At 42.2% G+C, this 16,933-nt stretch overlaps 1 protein-coding gene across 17 annotated transcripts in view; it reads left to right on the top strand.

The window, feature by feature from the left end:
* The window catches only part of LOC116930837 (calmodulin-binding transcription activator 2), a 38,530-nt gene that overhangs the window by 10,777 nt on the left and 10,820 nt on the right, over positions 1-16,933 (top strand). For 9 of the 17 annotated variants that reach the window (XM_045178889.1, XM_045178885.1, XM_045178886.1 and 6 more), the window contains 20 exons: positions 2,476-2,547; positions 2,823-2,964; positions 3,066-3,112; positions 3,770-4,171; positions 4,280-4,776; positions 4,864-5,350; positions 5,414-5,546; positions 5,613-5,851; positions 5,933-6,633; positions 6,712-6,851; positions 7,575-7,754; positions 8,406-8,566; positions 8,670-8,845; positions 8,910-9,042; positions 9,362-9,556; positions 10,273-10,529; positions 11,805-11,879; positions 12,502-12,526; positions 12,697-12,886; positions 13,508-16,739. In XM_045178889.1, coding sequence (XP_045034824.1) covers positions 2,476-2,547; positions 2,823-2,964; positions 3,066-3,112; positions 3,770-4,171; positions 4,280-4,776; positions 4,864-5,350; positions 5,414-5,546; positions 5,613-5,851; positions 5,933-6,633; positions 6,712-6,851; positions 7,575-7,754; positions 8,406-8,566; positions 8,670-8,845; positions 8,910-9,042; positions 9,362-9,556; positions 10,273-10,529; positions 11,805-11,879; positions 12,502-12,526; positions 12,697-12,870 — 4,236 coding nt within the window. In that variant the 3' untranslated portion in view covers positions 12,871-12,886; positions 13,508-16,739. Of the gene's footprint in view, positions 1-1,683; positions 1,815-2,475; positions 2,548-2,822; positions 2,965-3,065; positions 3,113-3,769; positions 4,172-4,279; positions 4,777-4,863; positions 5,351-5,413; positions 5,547-5,612; positions 5,852-5,932; positions 6,634-6,711; positions 6,852-7,574; positions 7,755-8,405; positions 8,567-8,669; positions 8,846-8,909; positions 9,043-9,263; positions 9,298-9,361; positions 9,557-10,272; positions 10,530-11,804; positions 11,880-12,501; positions 12,527-12,696; positions 12,887-13,507; positions 16,740-16,933 lie in introns of those variants that run through there. The other 8 variants (XM_045178896.1, XM_045178887.1, XM_032938237.2 and 5 more) reach the window with 8 other exon arrangements.

The raw sequence follows: 16,933 nt of genomic DNA, 5'->3' as shown, positions 1-16,933 counted from the left end.
TAAATTTCGACATTGCCATCGCTCTCGTGCACAACCAGGGTAGGGGATTTAGCCCCTTTTTTTTCAATTTGATTTTCACAAGAATTTGTTTTTTATTTTTTTGAAAACTTCTCGGCTCCAACAACGACGGCGACTCGAACTTTGCGAAATGTTGTTGTTTGCCTTCGCTTCCTGAGCTTGTTTTCTCATACATAATTCCAGGGGTATTGGCAATTCCAGTTGTTTTGTTTTTTTTTCTCGAGTATGTCTTGAACAGACATACCAGTAAATATTGTACGTAGGCTCTTGTACGTCGTTATCGATTGAAAACGAAAAAAACTTTGCCTGCTTCCCTCCTCCATCTTCATCCTTTTAACTTTTTAGCTGCCGGCTCTTTTCTGCTCCGTTTAGAATCCATCCTTTTTTTTTTTTGTATTTTTTAAATTTACCCCCCCGTGTTTTTCTCCGTTCCGGGAGGATCAAACGTCCAACGATGGTTGAGTTCCCCCCGCCCTTTTCTTCCTGGGATACATACACATAACGCATACGGACATTGTCGGAAACTGGATTTTTATGGCCTTTTACACGCTCTCAGCTCCGGGCAGCGGTAACGATCTCTTTTGTTCCACTTTTGGTTTTTTGTTTTTTTTTTGTTTTTCTTTCTGTGTTTCCTCTCATCTAAACTCATCCGAAAAGTTTGCAACAACACAAAGTCCAACCTTCAGCCCACCTCCTTATATTCTCTCTATACCCCGGATCCATCGTCTATAAAGAATCCCCCATCCTGAGCAGATCTTAAAAGATCATTGCAGCCCGGTCCAGCTCGTCGTGCCGTCTCCTGGAACCCCATGTGTCTACCTTGTGTTTCACTTTTTGAGTTGAGTTATTGATTGTCCGAAAAAGAGAAAAGGAAGGATATCTACCCATCGTTGTATAACACAGTCGAAGCGGTTTCTATTGCATGTGTGTGTGTGTTATGTCATGCAAAAAACTCGAAAACAAAAAAGAAATCCGGCCATGTTTGGTTTTTTTTTTAAGGAGGGGTACACTGTGTACATTAAGATATGTATATAATCGGGTCTGTTTCATATGATTAGGATCTTGGCCAGAACGATTTGAGACGATTGGGGGTCTGTCTACATAGGGGGATTACACGCGAAAAACATATCATTGAATCAATGCCAATAACTAGATATGTTCGTATATACAGAACTACTATATGTGACCTCCCCCGGTGCCATTCCTACACTCTTCTGGCTTCTTTTTCTTTTTTTACTGCAGTTGTTTGTTTTTTTTTTTTTTTTTTAAGACACATTCTTTGAGGGACTCTAGTTGCAGCATTGCCATACAGTACGTACAGACTTCGTTAAAGAAATCTAAAGAGAATTGGGTCTCGTAGAAAATGAAAACGAATGGTGTGATATAAAAAAAAACATTAAAAAAAACTATAAAAAAGAGTTTACGAGAAAGAAAACAACAACAAGAAAGCAAAAGATTAAAAATAGATCGATTGGCATCGGGGACTGGAAAGTAAACAAAGAAAGTAAGTTAAGTTCGTCTGCTCTTCCCTGTAACCTTGTCAAATGGCCACTACCCGTTCCGGTGACAACTGGACGACACGGGGAAAGAAAGAAAGAAAAAAATAAAGAAAGAAGACACAACAACGTGACACGTTCGAAGGTCGTGTACCAAAAGAGAGATATCCCAGAGGGTGTGTGTGTGTGTGTGTGTGACTTGACAAATATTTGGGTACGAGAGGATTGAATCAGCACTCCCGTTGTCCCGTCGTGACTGGCCTGTCCAATGATGAGAACAAAAGAAGGGGGTGCTACCCAGTACAGTACTCTATATATATACATTTATATATTCTGGTAGACGTTAACGATGTCCCAACTCTCCCACTGACAAAACTCATTCTAATATAAACACAACAGGGGGAAGAAAAACAAAGGTGCTGGAAATAGCTGGTGGACCCCGGATGGTTGGGAGGGGGGAATGCCATACACCAAATTCTACGGGTTTCCACCATTTTTCCTTGTTTTTTCTTGGTGATGATGCTGTTTTCTTGGTTGTTTTTGTTTTTGTCTCTGATGAATGGCGCCCACGTTAGACCAGTCGTGCCCATTTGATATTGTCAGATGCCTCAGCTTTCCAGCCCTCCTCCTCCGTGCGGATGGTGTCAAAAATGTAAACAGAAGATGACATTTTCTTTGTGCTTGAAATAGCAACCAACACTGGGCCAATGAAATGACAAAAAACATTGGCAACTGTTCATCCGAAAAAAGGATTTTCAATTTGAGTCTTCTTTCATTTTCAATTTGATGAAATGGAATAGCTGCAGGCTGGGGGGAATATAATAACAATGTCCAGCTGGGATATTGCAGTGTCATGGCCCAGTTGATCCTGGCATTTATAACGTCAACATTTAATTTCATTTTGCAACGCGTTTATTAAATGTTTTTTTGTTGTTGTTTGTCTTGTTTTTCGATATCGCAGTGCATTTACGGCTGTTACGTCCATTCGGCCATTCTACCCACTTTTCATCGACGATGTTATTGGCTGTTGCAGGTAAAATTGATTCTCAAACAAATTTTTTTACTTTTGACGTTTTAAAATGCAATAGCAATTCCCACTAGCTCGAGAAAAAAAGAAAAACATTGAAAAACAAAAAAATTAATGTCTCCACGTAAATTGGTTGATTTGTGTTTTGCATGTCGAGTTGACGATCGATTGATTTGTTTCCCCCCGCACATATTTAGACTGATGACTTTTATGGCCCCTATTGTGTAACCCGGTGGAAATTGGAATCATTTGTTTTTATTACATGACATGGGCCGGACCAGAATCCCGACATTGTCCTAGTCCACTATCTCAACGTGCCGTATCCGGACGACGCCAAACTGTTGGTTGTGGCCAGCGTTTCATTATGGGCCGAACGCAAGGAGTGGAGCAAAGACGAGCTCATTTCCCAGCTGAGACCCATGTGTAAGGAAACAAACAAAAAAAAAAAAGAAATCAATATTGACCCTCTCTTTTCTTTTCAAATGAATGTTTTCTCTTCTAATTGATTTCGTTTTCTTTGACAGTTTTGAGCCAGGACGAACCCAATTTGAACAACGAACTGGAAGTCTCTGTAAGTTTGCATACGTATTGTTTTGTTTTTTAATGTTCACCCAACGTCAAACAGTTTACCTTCATTTAAATCTTTGTGTGTGTGTGTGTGTTGGCGCCGTGTGTAATGAGGATCAGCTTGTCTCTCAAATTCCTAGTTGCTCCCCGCCCCCTTAAAAAAAAAAAATAAATAATAATAAATAAATTTTACTTTCTCGCATGGCTGAATAACGGCCAGGCTAAAGGGTAGGGATAAAGGTCTTAAGTGCATTCTTATACCCAACCATCCGAGACACGCTTGGATCAGCGCCCGTTTATCTTTTTTTCTTGTTCGCCCCTCTCTCTCTCTCCTCCTTGTCCCGCCTTTTATTTTATTTTGCACGACGTTTCGTTTAAACACGCTCCATATCACATAGCTGTTATTTCAGAATCCTTTTCGGGTTGGTTCCCGCTCTTGTGGAAGAGAACGAGAATAGCGATTTCCGCTTTTTAAGGTGACGTCATCCCTTCCGCTCGGTTTAACGCGCCGACAATCCCCCGCCAATTTGAGCCACCGCCTAATTATTTGATGTGTCCTTTGTTTAACGAAATGATGCCAATTGTTTGAGCGATGCCATGCAATGCCATTCCACGCTTATTTATTTATTGATTTGTTTGTTTGTTTTTTCTCTAAACGAAGACGGCGGAAACGGTGGAAGCCATCGTCAGTCAGCTGATGGAGAAACAGCGGCTGGCCCGCACGGGCGGCAGCGTTGGGGCCGTTCCGGTGGCTGTCAACGGACACGTTTCAAACGCCCCTCAGCGCCAGCAGCAGCAGCAGCAGCAACTTCAAACGGGTGGAGGTGGTGGTGGAGGAGGAGGTCGGGTTGGCAACAGCAGAACATCGGCCAACATGGAACCACAGGTTCACCATAATCACAAAGTTGGTGCGGATGCATCGAGTCTGAACGATTTGGCGACGGGCCATAGCCTTCCACATTCCCTTCGGCGGCTCTCTAATGGCGGGCCAGCAAGTTCCTTTATCCGATTAGAACCTCGACCCGCTCCATCACATTCCAGCAACATCCAGCAACGTCAGACGGTGTGTGCGAAGACAAGAAAACATTGGCTTCTTTTTTCCAGCGAAACTTTGGATTTTTAACTTTTATTTTCATTTGTTTTTTTGTTGGTAATACATTTCCGTATCTAGGCAACGCCGGCGGATAATGCTGGCCGGACGGCTCCGTCTGCCAGGGCGGAGGCGGCCAATTTCGGTCTGGGGAGAGGTGGTTCGACGCCAACGTCCATGCCTTCGTCGTCGTCATTGTCTTCCACTTCCGTCCCATCTTTCCACACCGAACAGATCCATCATCATCCGGAGACGGTGCAATGCCAACAGCAGGATCATCAGTTGCAACATCAGCAGCAGCAGCAGCAGATGATCAGCGCCAAACAGGAATCGCTGGATTCCAATTATTATTATTCTTCAAATAATTGCAACAATGCTGGCCAGCAGCAGCAGCAGCAGCCTGCCCATCCTACCCCTCCTACACCGGCCCCCGTTCCTTCCATTAATCAGACGACGATGAATTTCATGGATCACGGCAGCGGCGATCAAGGCAACACGTTCCCTTCATTCTACTCGCTCGTCAACGCCAATAACGCCACCAGGCGGGCCGATGAAATGCTTTCCGGCCATGGATACAGGTCTTTCATTTGTTTCATTGCAGAGTTCGATGGATGATTTTTTTTTCAAATTTATGATCGGATTTATTGATTTGAATTTTTGAATAGGTTGCCGATGGATTGTCTGTTCAATGAAACGCTGGATCTTTCACAGGACGATATCCAACGAACCCTGTCGGCCAATTTGAGCCACGAAACGGCTTTCCACTGCAGTGGCGGCGGAGGTGGTAGCGCAAGTAACGACGGTGGAGCCTCTTGTAGCGACGGCGGATTAGGCAGATCGATTCGATCCGTTGAAACGACAGCCGAGGATGATTTACTAGTCAATTTAGATGCCTTCGACATGCTGACGGAATTCTCCGATTTGGATTGCCACGACACGATCGACTCGCTCATCTCAATCCAGACGGGTACAGCAGGCGGAGGAAGAGCTTCCGGGTCACCTTCCGACGGCTCGGATGGCAAAGACATGAACGCTATCAACGACAGGATCCATCAGCTCAAAGACGTACCGTCTCCTCCGACCCTCTCTACGTCCGGTGATTCCATGTTGACATCCATTACCGATTTCTCGCCGGAATGGGCTCCTACTGAGGTGGACGTTATTTTCTCGTTTGATTTCATCATTGGATTTTAATTTGATATTTTTGATTTTAAGGGTGGAACCAAACTGCTCATAACAGGATCGTTTTGTTCGCCGACGCTAAGCGGCTCGTACAGCGCCGTGTTTGATGGAATAGCAGTTCCGGCTGTTTGGGTCCAGTTGGGAGTCCTCCGCTGCTTTTGCCCTCGTTAGTAAATCGATAAAGATATAAAATTTCCGCAATTTAAACGAAATTTCATTTGGTGACGGCCAGATCATAGCCCTGGAAGAGTGCAAATGCATGTGGCCCGTCAGGGAATAGCCATCACGCAACCGGCCATCTTTGAATACCGTCAAGTGTCTGCCGTGTCGAGTTCGTGTCATCCGGAAGGATCTTCATCCACCACCCAATGGACGAATTCACTTCTGACGTTGTTGGTGGGCCGGCTCGAGTCTCTTGGAGCCCATTTGAACGTCCAAGGATGCGGCATCGATCAGCTGTTTAGCAGCTTGGTAAAAAAAAAAACAAAAAACGAATCCATTGATCTAACGTCATCCAACATCCAACTAACGCCGTTTGAATTTCGAATTCAGAGAGCCTATCTGGAGAGTGGCGAAGTGGAACTACAAAGCGCCGAGGAGCAGTTGGTGTCCATCTGTCGTCAGTTGGTGACGAAACGTTGGCGGTTGAACGCACAGCAGCCGGGCGAAGATGCGTCCTCGTCACATACGAACGGGACGCGTCAGCAAATGAACCTACTCCACCTGGCGGCGGCTTTGGGTTTGTTGCGCGTCCTGTGCACGTTGCTCAACTGGCGACTGGAGAACTCGTCACCAGCGCTGGAACACGAGATGAGTCCACTGGCCAGCGACCAGCAAGGTTACACACCGCTGATGTGGGCCTGCGCCCAAGGCCATCGCGATGTTGTAGCCCTTCTGGCTCAATGGGACCCTTCGGCCCTCAACGTCCACGATCGATCGGGGAGATCAGCTTGGGACGTTGCCCGGCAAAGGGGCCATCATTCGCTTGCCGAAGAACTGGAAACGCGTAGGATCTTGTCGGTCAGACGATCAACGGCCGAGCCTTCGCTTCCGCCGCCTTCGCTCGTCCAGCTCAACAAATCCAATTGCAGCAGTAAACCGATCGAGTCGGTGGCTGCTCGCCAGATGTTGCTGGCCAAACGCTCGTCCGTCGATTCGGTGCCCAACAATAACAACAATAACGAGCCGGCCGGAAATAATCACCAAGCATTTTGGAGACGGCCCAACGCGGCCAAAGCTCACAAACTTTCCAGGTACCAGTCGCACGGACGGTCTTGCACGATTGTGAAATGAATTTCGTTCTAATCTGATGTGTAAATCCTCTTTTACAGGGACGATCGCAGCTATTCGCTGCCATTGGGCGGAGCTGGCCAGGCTTATTCTAGCGGCCGCAATAGCACCGGCAGCAACGTGTCGTGTTTGGCTCACGATCCGTCGCCTTCGCCGCACACGATGGATTCATCGAATCCATGTGAGTTGTTTGCATTGGTTTATTTTATTTTATTTTTTTTATTATTCAATTTTTCCTTTTTCTTCTTCATTTTTTTTTCCGTCTTTATTCTATTTCAACACTCTTCTTTCTTTTCTTTTTTTTTCAATTCAAATTTCTTTGTACACTCACTTTTATGAATAGTTATTTCGTTATGTTTATTTATTGATTTGGGGATGGACTTTTGGGATAGACTGGGGGTGAGGTAACTGGTTTATAAAGCCAGGCATTTTTTTCCAAATTCAAGCATCGTGCTTGTGCTGCCCTCTGGTTTGATTCCAATCTCCCTTCTTTTTTTTCTTTCTTTTTTCATCGACCAATTTAAATTTTACTTCCACTAAAATAGGAGAGAAATCACGAACCACCAAAAAGACTAGAGTTAACATTTTTTTTTTTCCGCTTGAAATGCTAGTGGTTTTTCGATTGTTATTTCAACACTCATTTTTTCTTGTTTGTTGTTGGGTTGTGTTTTTTTTCTACTCCCATTTTTTTAACTTTTCAAACTGTTTCATCATCTTCAATTTGTTGTGTTTTGACAATACCCTTTTCACATTTCTGGTCGGCTCGAGAAACGAATGAACAAACGAGAGATGGGGGTCGTCACGATTGAGCGTGAACGATTTGTTGTGTACATATTTGAAGCAAAAGAGAGACATTTTTTTGATTTCAAAAAAACAAAAAATAAAATCAATTGCGCGGGAGCAGCTTCTTTGAATGGCGGCTCGAGCTTCGATGGCGGCCTGGACGGCCTGCTCGGCCCATGTTACAGCCCGTGTTACAGCGCCGACATCGAAGGCTTGGAGTCAGGAGACGATGGATTGCTCGTCGACAACTCGTCCACCTGCTCCTCCACAACCCAAGCTGCTCCCTGCTCCTCCGCCGCAGGTAAGCTTGGTGCTGCTGCTTTGCCCTCCCCTTATCTATTCCTTAAAAAAAATGAAATAAATCCTCCCCCTGCGATCCCTCCCATACACACACACAAAGAATTACAATCTTCAAATACTCCCCCCCTGCTCCCAAAATTCTTGTGGCTGGGAACCGACGAAATGACCATCAACCTGTCGGGTTAAACGATGGTTTTGACTGTCTTTTGTTTTGAGGTCGTTAGACATTTTTGTTTGTGATAGATATATCCGTGCTCACGCTGCATGTTGTTCGCATGTTGCTGGACTGTTGGGGCATGACGAAACGAACATTGCAAAAAGTTCTTAATCCATTCGGCTGCATGGGAAAGCCGGAAATCTATTTACAAGGAAGCAATGAAGAGAACATGAAACAAAAACGAAATGAGAACATTTCAATGGCTTCTTTTTTGATCGGTGCTTTTCTTTTCTTTTCTTTTTTTTTTTTTTTTTTCACTATAAAATGGCTATTTCGTTTTATAATTTCTGAACGTGACGCCAGAGCGTTTCTCCAAATGTTGTCCAATTGAACTAACTGGATTGTCTGTAGAAACACGTTGAAACAATGTGTCTTATTTTTGGCATTTTATTCCTTTACATCGCCGTCCGGTCGCGTGATTGCCCGTCATTTCAGGCGGGCCTCGATCGGCAGCAGGAAGTGGCGTCCGCCGGGAGAGCGTCAATTCGATCGACCTCCATCAACAGCACCTGTCGCCGTTAACGAGCATCGAGCAAAACACTCGGGTCTTGACATTGGCTGAACAAATCATCGCCGCTATTCCTGATCGCATCAAAGTACGTTGTTTTTAAACGCATACCGATCTCAATCACGCAATCTTAAAATATAATATAATATAATATAATCTAATCTAATCTAATCTAATCAAATAACGTTTAGAACGAAACGGAGGACATGGTGGTGGGCTGGAGTCCCTGCATGGAATTGGAGATCAGCAGCGTCGTCAGCGAAGTGCAAAGCATCGAAGGTTCCATCGATTTGGCCATCGTCGCCGATGCGCCTCCGTCTCTCGACGGCAATGATTTGACCTTTGAATTTAGTGATCAACAGTACAGGTATGTTCTTGTTTTGCATGAGGGAAGCGTGTGCCGATAATTGACATATTCAAATGACGTCCAGGTATTGCGAAACGGCGACGCCCAGCTCAAGTTTGTCTCCAGCGTCGTCCAGCTGCCTGCAATCTCCGTGTTCGTTCTCTGTTAACTCGCCCTCACCTCCGCCTACCACTGCCGATTTCAGCGAATTCCTCCAGGTAAGTTTTTTTCTTTATTTTTTCTTTCTTTTTAATTCGCGCACAATTTTTCTCTTAAACAATTTTCACGCATATTTTGATATTTGGCTTGAATTTTATTTTTTTTATTTGCCTATTTTCATTTTTGAATGGCGAGCGCATGTTTATCCAAAAATAAAGAAAAAAAAAAAAACAATTGCAAAAAGGGCGTAATTTATTGTTGATGTCGTGATTGTTCTTAGCTGTCCCCGATCCCGCTGTAGTTTTGATGAATCGGTATGGTATTTGTTTGTTTTTTTTTGTTTTTTTTTCACGTTGACTTCATCAACTACTTCTTCAGGCTTCTGCCAGTTTATTTGTTCGTGATTTTTCTAACTTGACGCTGTCGGATCACGAGCAACGCGAACTCTACGAGGCGGCAAAAACCATCCAAAAGGCCTATCGATCCTACGTAGGACGCAAGAGGGCCGAAGAACAGGAGAAGGAACGGGCAGCTGCCGTGATCATTCAGAACTATTACCGGCGTTACAAACAGGTTTTGAAAAATAAAAACAAACAAAAAACAAAACGACATGTATAAAAAAAGAAAGAAAACAAAAAAAAATGTGAAGAAGATTGGGGGAAAAAGAAAATTTATTCAATTATTTTTGAAATTCAATTTTTAAAAATAATGTTTTCTGCATTTGGCTTGAACACCTAATTTTTATTAATTTTTTTGTTTTTCAAAGTTTATTCTTACATTTTCATTATTACTCTTTATCCTATCCTTTATCGAGAAACTATTCAACACACAGTAATTTTTGAAAAATTCAATTTTCTTTATTCCATTAATTATTATTATTTTCAAAACGATTGACTCGAATGTGTCTTTGTTTTTTCACAAGATTTTTACTTTATTCTTTTCTAGATAAAAAAAACAAAACAAATCTCAACTTTTTCTGTTTGCACTGATATTTAGATTGAAAAATCATTAATTATTTTTTTAATTTACACAAAAACAATGAACAAAAAGAATTTGAAATTCTTTCTTTTCAACTGTTTTTGTTTTTCTTTTAGTCACATTTCCTATAGCCTTTCTTAGATGGCGTTCATTTACATAACATTATAGAATAGAGTTTCATTCTTTCAATATTTCATCAAATAACAACCCCCCCCTTTTTCCCCTTTAACTCGCTCGATTGATTCCATTTATTTCAACTCGATTTTCTACTAATTCTAATGCCAACTATTTTTGTTTTCATCGCTTTGCAGTACGTCTACCTGAAGCAGATGACCAAAGCGGCCGTTGTCATCCAGAATCAATTCCGCTCGTATTACGAACACAAGCGCTTCAAGAAGAACATGGAATCACCGTCGACATCGTCCGCATCGAACGCGGCCAACAGCGGAGGCATCGCCTCTTCGGCAGCCGCCGTTGCGGCCGCTTACCGCAACTACCGCGAGTCCTCATTAACGGCCAACTCGGCCCGCCAGAGTCGCGAAGGAACGCCCACCTCTTCGGCGCTCAAGTAAGAAACACAATCGATTTTTGGCTTGTCTGATCCTCGACTTCTTGACGAAGATCTTTTTCACGCACCGCCGGTTCTTCCGCCCCGGTTCTCTCCTTTGAAGCTCATCTCGATTTTGATTTGATTTGATTTTTTCTTTCTCTCTCTCTCTTTCGATCATCTTTATGATGAAAAAGTATATCCACCGTGATTTCAGTGTCTCTGCCATACGCTTCTTTGCTCTTTCACTGCTCGTTGAATGTTTTGTTTCCTTAATTGAATTGGATCGGATGTGCGGCGGGGTGGGGGCTCTGTTTGCGGTAGCGGAAGCGCACCACTTTGTGCTTCTTTTTTTTTTTTTAAAGGGGCTTTCTTTTCCTCACTTTGCTTTTTATTTTATTTAAAAAAAAAAAAAGCTTCTTCTCTCGAATCGCCTTTTATTTCGAGGCCAACTAACGTCTGTCGCCATAACGTCCAATTACGCGGGACAAGGAAGTGGATAGGTGGGGAGAGGGAAATGGAGGAAAAAAACACTAAAGTCCCGTTTTATTTTTCTTACGTGCAGACGGAAAGCGGACTTTTTTTTTCTTCTTCTTCTTTGTAATTGACTGACACGTAACTGTGTAACGAGGAAGTTTTTACGTACGAATGTTGCGTCTCTTTTCAGCAGGTCGTTCGATCTGTTCTTAATTGCAAACGGCAAAAACTGTTGAAACGAACGGCTCCGACCGTTCCACCGGGACTTGAAATCCGCTGATTCTGCTTGATTGGCATACCATAATCAAACAAAACGTAACGTCTGTCCGTCCCTCTGCCCCATAAAAAGAAAGAAAAATGATAATTTTTTTTATTTTATTCCGAGATGTTGTTTGGCCGTTGACAGGACGGAGGCGGGACTTGTTTATTTTCGTTTATTCCGTTGGACTGAACCGAACACGTATATACTATCGATCCCCTTGTTATCGTATCACGGCCAGATGCTTCCCTTTTCATCCTAGCGCCGGTCAACAAGGAAAATAGCGGATTTTCTTTAGTTCGTTTTCTTCTCTTTTTTAAGTTAAAAAGGAGGGGCAATGTTAGTACGTAGTTGTGTGCCTATTGATGCATTTGGCATTGGTCATTTGCCTATAGTCGAACAAAGAATAACCGGGCTCAACAAGTCTGATATTGGCATTGCTGTTATCGACAGAACATAATCAAAAGAAAACATTTTTTTCGTGCATTATTTTGAATGTTCTTCTAATCGTTCTCTTCCTTTTCTTTCTTTTTTTTTTTTGATTGACTTTGTTGATGCAGGCGGACCTATTCACAGCGTCGGCAACATCAGGCAGCGAGGAAGATCCAGCAGTTCATGCGCCAATCCAAAAACAAGTGAGTTTTACTGTAATTGATTCAATCAATTTCGTGTTGAAAAATGTAAACTTAATCGTTATCCAAATACTATCCTGTTTGTAACCCTCAATCACTATGGAGCTAATCAATCAATCAGCTTTTGGGGGAAGGGGCGAGTGGGGTGTAGGGATCGCTTCTTCCGAAATGTTGTAAATCAATGCGGAAGCAATCCAATTTGACCGTCTTGTCCGCTCGGAATTTAATCACATCCCTCCCCCCTCCCTCCTGTCATGCCAACCAGATGAAAAATTCTCTTGCAGCTCGTGTTCTTTCCCGGCCGGTCGGTTCCCTTATATGTACATATTTTTATTTTTTTTTGTGTGTGTGCTTCAGTTTCGTGGTGTAGGAGAGTGTAGGGAGTAATATAATGAGGTCCCGGAGAGGTTCGTCCACCTTGTGATGGATGATGTAAAACCTACTCTTCGATAATAGAACTTTGTTGCAAGGCTATTAAATATATTGATTTAATTTTAATTTTTTTTTTGTGTTGTTGCTTGTTGTTGCTGTAATGCGCAATTCAATGAATCTTTTCATCTTTTATTCTTCCCTTCTAACCATGCCGCTTTTGTGAAACAACTAACACTTAACACCTTGCTTCCAGTCTTCTGGATGTTGTCGTGAAATCGGTAAGGTGCAACCAAAAATCGACATTTTAATTTGAATTTTCCTTGGTTGGCCAGCCAAATATGTGTTTGTTTTGTTTTGGTTTGTTTGTTGTTATCCCTTTGTCAAATCGAACACGTCAACTTGTAAACAATTTGATTTACTTTGGGTTTTCTTGAATGTGTTTTTTCAGGTTACAGAGAGAGAGGGCGTTACGGCGGGCGGCAGAGTCTCATCCAGAGATGCCGGTGGAACTTCAACAACAACAGCAACAACACAGAGCCCCGGCAGCGGTAATAGCCCAAGCAATTCAAGCTCCAGTAGCGGATCCGTCGCAAGTTCCATGACCTATCACAGTCTGAATTGAACATGAGGCAAACGAGGTAATGGCAAGTTCATTTCTTTTTTCTTTTTTGCACGCTCACGCGCCCACTGTCCAATCCGAGTCTTAATTAAGGCCCGACGCACAGAATTGAAAAGAGAGAGAGAGACGGGCCGGACAAGATTAAAACGATGTTGCGACAGCTGTTGTGTGAATGGGATGGGGGGGTGGGCCATAAGCTTTGTCCGGCCTATTACCCGTAGACGCAAAGTATACTGGCCGTCTGGCATTCGCATTATTTCTATCGGATCCGACTCTGCCGGAACATGCAGACACATGCGCCCCCTGTTTGTTTTGTTTTCTTGCTATTGGGCGATACAATTTTGCGTTTTTATGGACCCTCTTTTCTCGTCAGCTGGGCCATTACACGCCCAGCTGTCTGCGAAAAGGAGAGGAATAACAAAAAGTCCTGGCCAGCAGTCTCCCGAACTGTTTGTCATTTGTTTTGCGAGCTTTTCCGCTTTCCTTGTACATGTCTTTTTAAACTTCCCGCTTTTTCTTTCTTTTTCTTATGTCCGTTCAATCTTAAACTTTATGCGCCGTTATTGATGATCAAATTTTAACTCTTTTCTTCTCTTCTTTTGTTTTTTTCGTTTCTTCTTTTATTCGGTTTTCTTTTCAGCGTGCGCGGGACACAAACCAAGAAAGAAAACGAGCGCGCGGAGAATCAACAGTGTAACGTTCTGCACGTTAACGTTGTGGGAATCGTGACTGGGACAAGTTGCACTTCTGAAATGCTGGCAATTCAATCGGTTTCTTGTGTCTCTGTGCGGCCACATGAATATTCCCGATCGATAATTTTTTTTTGTTTTTTAATCTTTTCTTAACCCACTTTACTCGATTCAGCTCTCCTATTTCAACTGGAATACTTTTCTTTTTACCCCCCAACTTTGAGGATACACGATTGTACTACACCCCATCGATTTCCCCGTCCATCCGATTCAACTTCTGCGGACATCGTTCAACTAACAATCCCCCCATCTTTTTGTACAAATGGAAATCGACCATTTCTTTGCTATCACCTTCCTCTCTTTCTCTCTTGGCGCTTGTGTTTTGTTTCCCACCTCCCCCCCATGCTAGATTCAATCACATTCCTTCAACTTTATATTCGGGCGGACAAAAGAAACTTGCGAAACAAGTTTTAATTCGGCCCATTTGTTTCCCTCTTTTTTTTTTAAATTTTCCAATTCAGTTTCGAAAAAAAAAGACGAACGTCTTGCGAATCAATCAAACTCGATCAAATGATATGCACGATGTGTGTGTATAGCGTCCCTATACTTCTACATAATGTATGTATTATTATTATTTTTTAATGATTATTATTTTTTTTAAACAAAACAAAAGAATTATCGACTGTCACGTGATGGAGTATGATTGTTCCTTTTTTTTTTTTTTACCTGTACATAATAGCGGTGTGTACTCCAGTGCGTGTGCTATATATATTTATAGCGATGTTTAGTCGTGAAATTTGGGCAAATTTCATTATCAATCCCAACCCGGTGTATTACTCGATCATTGGCATTTCAAATTTTGTTCTGCAATCAAATGATGTGCGCGTGTGAAAAGAGAGGGCAAGAATCGAGTAGCATGGATTTACCAAACCCAGTTTTTAAATGTCATCTAGTCTGTGATGATTTCTGTTTTTTCGTGCATTTTAATCTTTTCATCATAATTTTATTCACATTTTTCACGTCCGCTGGTTGTGCGATTTTCTATTTTTCTCTCTCGCGTTCGTCCTGTTCAAATAGGATTTTTTTTTTCTTTTTCTTTTTCACACCTGAAAATCATTCGCGTTTTGTAATGCAATTCTTGAAATGCTCTCTTCACTTGTTTCCGCTATCGACAGGGTTTAGCTCCTCCCCCCTTTTTTTTTGTAATAAAAAAACAAAAAGAAAATACCCACCCCAAAACATTTCGTGAAATGCGTAGTTTTAAACGAAGCGGTAAAAGCTGCGAATTTCGTCAGCTGTCTGGACGACTATTCAACCAATGTATATATAATTGAGTGGGGAGGGAGGGGCAGTAAGAGGGAAAGCATTTTTAGAATAAAGGAAGCGAAATAATAAGATATTGATTCGACTGCCTCTAATAGCGCCCATTTTGAAAGAATAGCAAAATATAAAAATAAACTCCCTTTTGATGATTATTATACCTCATAGATTTAAAAAGGAAACCCCATCCATTTGATTCTTTTGTTCTTTATTTCCCCCTTTTTTTGTGTGTGTGTGGCTCTCGTGGTCCTTTTCATCGACAGTTTCCGTATTTAAAATTCTGCTGCTTCCATTTTCGAATTGACTCTCTCTCTTTCTCGTTCACGTTTCTATCAAACTCAATTGTTCAGTAAAAGAAAAAAAGGAAATGCTCCAAATCTTATTCATTAGTCGTCTTCGTTGTATTCGTGATGATTCTTTCTTGGCCTTTTGCCTCTTTAAATTACGTCACACCGCGCCGTTTTTACTGCCGCCCCTTTCAATTGCGTTACGCGCCTTCCCCTAGTTAACAAAACAAAACGGAAGTTCAATTTGAAAATACTTGTTGCCCTCCATGAAAATAGAGTAAAACAAGAAAGCCATCGTGGGTTCAGCCATCGTGACACACTTGCCCCTCCAACCGCCCGTTTCTCTCGTCTGTGTGAAGTCAATCATTTGTCAATTGTACTATAATTCACGCGTGAAAAGAGACTTGACTCGAATGTCCTCCTTCCTCACCGCCCAATTTCCCTTTCAATCATTTACACACACACACACACGCTCACGCAGAAAGAAACGCTCTTCAAATTCGACAACCCTCAAAATTGAATAGTCTCGACATTTTCTTCTCTTTCTTGTGTCTTTTCTATTTCTCTTCTCTTCTTCTTCTTCTTCTTTTTTTTTCTTCATTTTTGAGCTCTTTCCTTTCATCTTTTATCTACTGACGCGATTTTTTCTCTACGTGTAACATCTCCACCTTATTATTATGATTATTATACATATACATACTACAAAAATTATATCACTACTCGGCCAGGTCTCTCTTTCCTCTCCCCTCTTTTCGCAAATTTTTATTCCCTGTTGTATTCAAATACATAAAGAAAAAGGAAGAAAAATGAGTTAAAAAAAAAACAAACAAAAAAACAAAAATTGACACACTTCCGGAGAGATTGTCTTTCGTTCGTGTATGTTATAATCAAGACACACGTTGAAATGAAACATTTTGACGACCCCATGCCGATGGAGCATTTCCCACCGAGGATCGAACATTCAGAGAATGCAGAAACGTTAATTTTGTTTTTTTTTTTAAGTTTAAATGAGTAAATTGAGTTAATGACATGCAGAAATGATGTCGACTGGCTCATTGGAATTAAGGGAAACAAAAGGGTTTGCCATTCGCCAAAAGATGAATTTAAACAAATCAATCTCTGGTCCCCAAATTTTAACATTCCGCCGGATGTGCCTCTCCTTATACCATTCCTCTATTAAAACCAAGCACGGGTATGTATCGCATTGTTATATAATATAGTATCTGTCTTGTGTTTAGCTCTACTGCATGTGCTGATCAATTGGCATGTTGAATATTGGACACGTTCGTACAGATAGACAATCAGCGAAAAACATGGAAACCTGTTCGTCCCTCTTCGGTACAGAAAAAAAGACAACACGGACCAATCACGGTGAGTTTCCCATTCATAGCTACAGTCGTGTCTTTCTATTTGGTTGCGACATTTCTGGCAACTCAATTTTATTTTTTCCTCCCACTTTTTTCCGTTCAAAATGGCCACCCTTTTTATTGTTGTCCCCTGACGAGAGCAAAACTGAATTGAAAGGGCGTCTCCTTCCGGCCTCGCTGATCTATACAACAATCGAACCTTCTCAAAGGTAAGCCGACGCTCAACATCTTTCTTGTTTTGAAATCAGCAATTGTGAAAGTATGCGCGAATCCATTGATGTGCCATGCGTATACGTGCGGAGCGTTTACACCATGCGATGTTGAAAGTGAATCGTGTCACATCCGCAGATGATGAAGAGTGGGGATAATAAAATATGCGGGAGCACGACCCGAGGCGAAGAGG

This window comes from Daphnia magna, linkage group LG9 (genome assembly GCF_020631705.1).
Source record: "Daphnia magna isolate NIES linkage group LG9, ASM2063170v1.1, whole genome shotgun sequence".
NCBI lineage: Eukaryota > Metazoa > Arthropoda > Branchiopoda > Diplostraca > Daphniidae > Daphnia > Daphnia magna.
Note: the sequence above shows the minus strand (reverse complement) of the source record. Positions and strands in the feature narration are given on the sequence as shown.